We start from the raw sequence: 8,475 nt of genomic DNA, 5'->3' as shown, positions 1-8,475 counted from the left end.
GTCTCCAGAGAGACACCATTGCTCTTCAGTACTTTGGAGAAGTCCCTAACAGCATACTTTCCCATGGCAATGCGCCTAGTACTTCTGAAATTGCATTCATCCTTTCATGCTGAAGTTAAGTCCATTGTTAAATGTTTCAGAGTACTTATATAGAAATGAATATTCCCTTCTATCCAGAAAGAGATTAGGAGTAACCAAATAAATGACTGGGTTAATGCATTTTACAGTTCTGGTCCTTATCTTAGAGTAGGACAATCATTTAAAACAAAAATCTGACACCAATGACTTGGAATCTCACATAAATTACTAATAAAAGAGTAATCATGAAACAGTACATCATGAAAGAGGAGAAATTTACAAACTCAAGCAAAATTTGAATACATATGGGTTTATTATTAAATAAACTCTCTGCTGTTAAGAATTTTCCAAACTATTGTGATCCTGCAAGTCTGTGAACAGAGATGGGAGGAGGCTGTCCATCTTTCTCCCCTAAAGCTGCTGCTGAATTTGAACTGCTGAAATGTGCAGCTCATCGTGGACTATACCACCAGCCTTCACTATGATATGTGATATGCAACAGAGAATTAGGAAAAACAAAAGGGTGGTTTTACATGTAAATTTAGGAATTTATAATGAAACTCTACTGGAAGCAGGAGTGGCATTCACTTCCTAAATATACCTCTTAAAACGCTATTAACTCTGATAAATGTTGACAGTTATACAAAGGCTTCAGGCCTTTTGTACATAGGGTTGCTATGAGTCACGCTTGACTCAAAGGCAACAACAATAAAACTCTAAAGTTATTGTATAGAGATTTTATTCTAAATGTTATCTATAGTTTTCTAAAGTACAACTCATTTGAGTGAGTAGTTTAAGGAGCACTGTTTTGAAACACACTTCTCTCTTTGCTAAGTTAGTGCTGTAAAAATGCAAGAATCTAAATTACTTTCTAAGATTTGATTACAAATTATTTCTAATCTAGTCCTTTCATTACTTACAGTCCTCAAATTACTTTTTGTTTGCAAGATTTTTTAGTAAGGTTTTTTGTTTGTCTTTTGGCTAAAAGAAAGTAGGCTATATCATGTGTTTTTTAAAATATTTGCTAGAAATAATTCTAATAACATGCAACACATATATCCTAACAGGCTTTGATAGTAGAGGAGGTGGGATAAAGCATGGAAAATATCTTTAATATTATTTAACCTCAAACACTGTACCCTCCCAATAATAACAGGAGAAAAGCAAGCACACTTACAAGCCTTACCTGTCTATACAGAAATTCAAAGACAAAAGTTTTACACAATGAGTCTTGTAGGATGCATCATCTGATACAATAATCTCTCAACCCAGCAGGATGGCATGGGCAAAGTCCTTTCTGCTTTCTATAATTACACACGTCTGGTCCTGATACTAGCATGTATTATATATATGGAAGGGGGGGGGAAATTCCTCAAAAAATATCAGAGAGGAAAAATCTAAGTGGTACTTGTATGCACCATGTATTTTGAAAGAGAGTATCAAATTTATATGATTAGAAACTTAACACCTTTTTTTTTAAAATTTTTTTATTTTTGTGTGAGTATACCGTCAAATCAGATCTGACTGGTAGAGGAGGAGGTTGTCCCTCCTTTTCCTGGCAGAGCATCTGGTGGATTCAAACCGTGTGCCTCTGGGATTGTAGCTGCCGCTCCTTGCCAAAACTTAACACCTTTTGAAGTCTGGGTTTAGGTGATCCTAAAGTAAATATCAAAGCTCAACCTGCAATCACAAGGAACCATGGATGCTAGAAAGCAGGCCTCTAATAATTAGATTAACTGTGGCCAAAAAAATATTCTCATTGTGGAAAAAGAACCCATGAGAATATACTCTCAAGGGCAAGAACTTCTGCATTATTCTCTGCAGCATCCCCAGCAACTACAGTAATGCCTTACACATGATAGATACTCAATAAATACTTTAATGAATTAATGAAGCAAGAAATGGTTCCTAGTGTACAGTAGGCGCCAACCCAAACTCACTGCATATATTTATAGGTACTCTCCAAGAAACTAGAGCTATTACTGAGCAACTAAGAAAATATGAAGCTACTGTATGATAATGTATGAACTTGAGTAAAATAGGTGATAAAAATTAAAGTTTTAGCCTTGAGGGGTTCAGACCTTAATAATTCTGAAATTGGTATGGCTATTCCTAATGCAGAGCATGACAGCATTATGTGAACATAACATGTCATGGATTTCCATCTTCATAAATCCCAAATCATGGTGAGAAAAAGCAGAAGCTACTGTATAGGCGCTGCCTCCTGCAGAGATGGGTGCATCATTTACGACACTGGTGCCAGCATCTGCCCGGCAGTGCTAACAGATGGAAGCCATTAATCATCTGTTTGGTGTTTCCACCTTGTCCATCCCATTTCAAATATAACTGCACTGCACTAGATGAGTCAGCATCCGGTCTTCCAAAAGCTAGTGCATCACTCTCAGAGTAATAAAAGGAAAAGGTTCCCCCTTCACAGGTTTGAATCAATGCCAGAAGATTCCAAGCTGCCTTCAGGTTTTCCAGGCTCTCTCATGATCTTTAGCTCTTGCTACACCTAGATCTAAATGCAACAGAAAAATGGGTGGGCTGTCATACCAAGGACCACAGCTCCAGGCAATCAGGAAAGGTTAATTTGTTCACATCGTGAATTGATTGCTTTAGAGGGTCAAAATGCAAAAGACAATTGCAGTCAACATTTATTAATGTATTTGTAATTATAAAGCAGTAAAAATGTAAGTCATAATTTTATTTTTCACAAGTAAAAACGACCAATGATGACTTGTCTCTGGCAAAGACATTAAAGAATACTACAGTAATTATGCTAGCTATCTCACAGAGATAGTCGCCTTAAAGAAACCTCTATTATCATCTGGCTCTCAAAGAAAGTTCTATTAAATAAATGTCAGAATAATGTTTTAAACTAAAACATGATAATATGATCAATAACAAAAAACTTCACAGAACACATAAAGTGACATGTGAAGAAACAAAGATGAACTGGAAAATTCATACACTGAGAAGGAGTTCTCCATTAAAATCAAGGAGGGTCAAATCCTACAACAGAAAAAAAGATAGGTTAAAACACAGTATTTTAAGAGATTAAAGGCTGATGCACATTTTTACAATTTACTTATTCTGTACATTGCTCTTCTTATACTTAGAGCACTTCTAACTACTGCAAAGAAAGTGTGTGAATGACAATGCAGATATTGCCCTTCTCAATGGTACTTCAAGTTTTAAAATTCAAATTTGAGTAAATTGAAATGTTTGTATAATAGGCTATAGGAAACAGAATTGCTTTAATATTGTATTTGCTTAATATTTACAAATTATGGTTTAAAAACAATCTATAGAGATTCTTGTGTCTTGAAGGTGACACAATTTACCAGATGGACAGATAATAAGGTTGAGTGAAACTCTTCTCACAAAGTAAACAACTAAACACATTTCTGGACAACTTAAAATGATGCCAAAGGCAGACTAGAACTAGACAGAAGTTTCAAGGCCATAATCTTTACAGAAGCAGACTACCACATCTTTCTCCTGAGGAATGACTGGTTTGAAATATTGACCTTTGGTTAGTAGTCCAGTGTTTAATCTCTGTATCACCAGCACCCTCTTCTCACAAAACAGGAATCAAGGAGGGTTGCAGTAAGTTGAATTCATCTTAATGGACAACATGATAATGATGAAGACATCTATCTCATTTTCTTTCCCAAAATTTTTACCTAGGAAGCATCCTGCATTCAATATCAATAAACATGCGTCTCTCCAAAAATTACATTAGGAAACCATTTTCCAGACAGCTTACCAAAATTCTGACTTGTACAGTAAAACCTGTGAGAACCAGAACTCAAGTGCACTGGCTTGTTCTGGGTCTCACAAGCTATTATGGTAAGAGTGAGTTCCTTTTTTTTTTTTTTAGTGAGTTCTTAATACTTTCCCATCATTCACCCTAGTGGAAAATATTAACATTTCCCTTCTCTGACAGATTTCTGTCCTATGCAGGTTGCAGCTTTCTCAGGTTTTACAGTGGTAGCAATGTCCTAGAGAAATCAGGCTGTTGTACTAGGAAGACTGATTGGTATCCTGACTTCTCCAGCCTAATTAACATTAAATCTAATTAACATTAACTCGTTAACAGAGAAAAACTGCAGAAAAGATCTGCTATACTGAACTATCTATAATTCAAACTTTTATTATAATCATCACAATACTATGTAATAATTTTTTTGTGTTTGGTGTTTTGGGGTTTTTTAAATGAACTTTTTCTATAAACATATTTACTGCAAAGAGAATTGGTGTTGGAATTAAGAGGTACCAGACACACACATACAAAAACACTTTTCAGTGGTTTGTGAGAGAAATACAATATTCAATAAGGGTTGATCAGCATGGTATCACTAAAGAAAAGGAGGACGCAGAAGGGCAAAGATGGATGAATGGAAATAAAAATTACTGGGAAGAAGCAGAAAAAGTGTAATTACATTGTAAGTAAACTAACTGCTTTGTAAACCATTAAAATCATAATAAAGATTAAATTAAAAACAAACACTCTTTAAAGGATCTAAAGATTACATTAAAAGCAAAAATGCTTTTCAAAGGATTAGAATGGTTTTTTAAGCATATGAATACCTCAGTTTCCTGTCAAAATGAAAGGTTTCAGCTAGTTTATCAATTATCAAAATTTTATGTAAAATAATACACAGCAATTAAGATTAAAAGTAAATATCACTTACTGCTTATTTTCATAAAAAATATTTATGGATAGAATTGTGTTTTTCTAAATGTTTCATTAGTAATACTCAATCTTGTAAGTCTGGTTCCATAGTAATCTATAATATAACTACTTCCGTCTGAAGGGCCAACAATCTAGAAAAGAAAATATTCAAAATTACACATTTGAAGAAAGATCTTTTCCCAATATTTATTTTCTCAGCTGCTACTAACATTACACTTACTCCTTAATGATTTTCTTGTTATCTAACATTCTGACATTTACAACTTTGAGAAAATTCTCCTATTGTCTAGGATTAGCCTCTGATAGACTGGGGCTACTATATTTTGCCACAAGTGAGATGACATATTCTGCATGGGCCACCCAGAGCAATATCCTGGAGAGTTCAGTGACAACTGGCTCCCATGAGGAACAATGGCTGTAGAACACCTCATCTATCTTCAAGAGCTCTGTCCAGCAATGGAGGATACAGGATGAAGACAGGGTAACTTGAGGTAAGGCACAGGTGGAGGCTATCCAAGGGTCTCTCAGGTTGCAGACTAATCCACGTTGAAGGTAATAGATGAACTATGAACACTAATATTAAAATAATACCTAAAAGTCAATTATCTGCTAGATACCAAGTTGTTAAGAGCTGCTGAGTTAATGACAAAGCATAGTGACTCTATGGACAATGGCTCTGAACCTTGCCTTATCCTGAGCCAACCTCACCATCTCCAACACACTCTGACACTGAGCTCACTGTTACAGTAACTTTGTCAATCCATCTCATAAAGGGCCTTCGTCTCTTGAGCTGACCTGCCTTTCCATGAGTGATGATGTTCTCCAAGGACTAGTCCTTCCTGACAACATAACCATAGTATGTGAGACAGTTTCACCATCCTTGTCTTTCAAGGAGCAACCTGGTTTTACCTTCTCTAGGTAAACTGTTTTCTGGGCAGTCCATGATATGTTCAATACTCTTGTTCAACTCCACAATGCAAAGGTATCAGTTTTTCTTCTGTCATCCTTAGTCATTGTTCAACTTTCAAACGCACAGCAAGTAATCAAAAACATCACTGCTTGAATCTGGTGCACCTGAGTCTTTAAACTGACACTGATACTCGTTAATATACTGGAGAGGTCTTCGAAAGCAGACTTTCCCAATGGAACTTTTTTTTTTTTAATTTCTTCACATAAGGGTGGTTGTTGATGGTGTATCCAAGTAAGATGAAATAAGTGACAACGTCAATATTTTGTCTATAATGATGTTGCCAGATACTATAAAAGGTACTACTACACACTTTTTAAAAAGGAAATTAGATCTGATGTTTATGAATGACACTTTTTATTGGCCATAGTGGAGGAAACTATTACCATAAAGAGCAAGAAGACCTGGCTACATACTTTGAAACCATAAGAAAGAAACATAGAAAAGTTTAAGTCCAGTAGGCAGAAACAGACCAAACAGTACAGTAAAAATGTTCCCTAAATTGACATGTATATAGACCAGACCTGGGCCTTTTAGCTTATCTTTCTCTTTTTGACTCTTTCACTCCTGATGAGACAAAAAGCTGGAAAACAATTAATCTACATGATTGAAAGACTCTTTTTAACATTATGCTAGAGCATTTCCTTAAAAACCTACCAAAGTGTCGTTTCCTAGCTCTCTGAAAAAATAAAATTTTTAACTTGAAATTAAGACAGGCATTCTACACATGTGTCAAGTAAATCAGACTCTGTTTTGATTTTTTTGTTTGCTTGTTTCTTCCTGTCTTCTAGGGAAGACAGTAAAAAAGTGATCCTAACCAAAGGATCCGAGGATGATAAAGGATGGAGAAAGGGTTCTCAATTATTTCTTTTAACCCTGAGTAAGTTGGGGTTTCTGTTATTGTACCAAAACACCTGTCACCAAAAAAATTTGTCTCCAATATTTCACATACACCACTGCCAGACCACCTCAGTAGAACACCGGTTGCTATTTCCTGGGGGGGGGGGGGGGGGGGGGTGGACCACAAACAATTTAAAAAGCCTCTCTAAAAATTATCAAATTAGTTCATGATGAAGCACTACACTAAAAGAAAAATTTTGGTTTGTGATTTCATCACTCTACTTTGTATTTTCACACAGTCATCACTGAATTTAGGGTCCACCTGAATGACCCAGGCATGATCTCAAGATCATTTCATAAATCTTCACAAATAAATTATCATTCACAGGTTCTAGGGATATGATAAGGGACCTCTAGTGGCCTATTGGTAGAAGCTGCACTGCAATCACAAAGGCATGCAGTTCAAATCCAGCACGAGAAAAGAATGGGAAATCTCCTCCCACGTGATTTACTGCCTCTGAAAACCCGACGGAGGGTCAGCTATGGGTCAGTTCTGACGCTATGGTATACAACTATAACAGGGGCATCATTAGTGAGCCCTGGGGGTCGAGCAGAAAGGGATGGCACTGCCAACCCAAAGGTACATCCATCAAACTCCCCCAACTTTTCCACCAGAGAAATACAATGTCCTCTGCAGTTTACTGCTTCTGGAACCCCACTAGAGGGTTAACTGTAAGTTGGATCCAATTCAGTGGTACACAAGTGATTTGATGTAGATATCTTTTAGGTGGCATTTAATTTGGTCTACCACATCTTCCTCCTATGGGAGGATGTATGCTGGTTTGGAGAAATAGAGTGGGGTTTAATTCTTTCATGTCATTTCTGATGCTTCAGGAAACTGTATTGACAGCTTGAATACAAATATGTACATATTAAAATGAAGACTCTTTCTTGGTGACCAAAAATTATAGTTATTTTTCTCTCTTTTATCTTTGGTTCCTAATAAGCACCCAAAAAGATAATGGGTAAATATTTAATTTCATATATTACTTGGTTACATATTTGGGGGGAAAATTCAAACACATGGTTAAATAGAAATATGTATTTTTTTTAATATTAGTATTTTGTTGTAGATCTTGTTCAGTTAAAACTGTTCAGATTATCCTACTTTATACTACATGTGTTTTCACATACTGTATGTATTTCTAGAGTTAAGTGCGCTGTTGTCCAGTGCTATTTTGCTGTTATTGTTGTTAGGTGCTGCTGAGTCAACTATGACTCACAGCAACTCTATGAAAAACAGATGTGAATCTCACTCTACGCTGTGCCATCTTCATGATTCTGATATGCTCAAGTCCATTATTATAGTCATTGTGTCAATTTTTTTCTTCTTGCTTTTAAATTAATTTTAATGAAAGTTTACAGAGACTTTGGATTTCCATTCATTCATTGTTATACTTTTCTCCCTGCCCACCCCTTCCCCCACAATTCGCTCTTCTCTTTGAAAAGTAAAAGAAAAATTAATTCATCCTTATACAATCCCTCCCCCTAAGTCCACTTCACTATGCAGCCTTCGTTCCAGACTCCTGTCATGACAATAATACCTAATCACATATCCCTTTTAAACAGTTCTCTCCCTCATCTGTTTCAATGCAGTATAATTTATCCCCTCTTTCTCAGTCTCCCCAACCCCTACGTCAGTCCTCTTTAGAGTTTTGTAAAGGTCTCGTTGTTGAGTACTGTTGAATCATAACCAACCCAGAGCTGATCCTTCAGTGGGTTTTCAGAGGGAGTTTAATCACAGAAGAGATTTTCCATCCTTCTCCCAAGGAGTAGCTAGTGGATTCAAACCATGTGCCTTTGGATTTGCAGTGCAGTTTCTTACCAC

At 36.2% G+C, this 8,475-nt stretch overlaps 1 protein-coding gene across 1 annotated transcript in view; it reads right to left on the bottom strand.

Moving 5' to 3' along the window:
* Positions 1–4,777: 4,777 nt before the first annotated feature.
* Positions 4,778–8,475, bottom strand: part of LOC102872464 (TM2 domain-containing protein 1-like) — a 50,949-nt gene continuing 47,251 nt past the window's right edge. Inside the window, exon 6 of the mRNA XM_006879775.1 lies at positions 4,778–4,911. Coding sequence (XP_006879837.1) covers positions 4,801–4,911 — 111 coding nt within the window. The 3' untranslated portion in view covers positions 4,778–4,800. The remainder of the gene's footprint in view (positions 4,912–8,475) is intronic.

This window comes from Elephantulus edwardii, unplaced genomic scaffold (genome assembly GCF_000299155.1).
Source record: "Elephantulus edwardii isolate Elephantulus edwardi_28Jun2011 unplaced genomic scaffold, EleEdw1.0 scaffold00005, whole genome shotgun sequence".
In the NCBI taxonomy this organism is placed as follows: Eukaryota; Metazoa; Chordata; class Mammalia; order Macroscelidea; family Macroscelididae; genus Elephantulus; species Elephantulus edwardii.
This window is presented reverse-complemented; position numbering and strand designations above follow the sequence as displayed.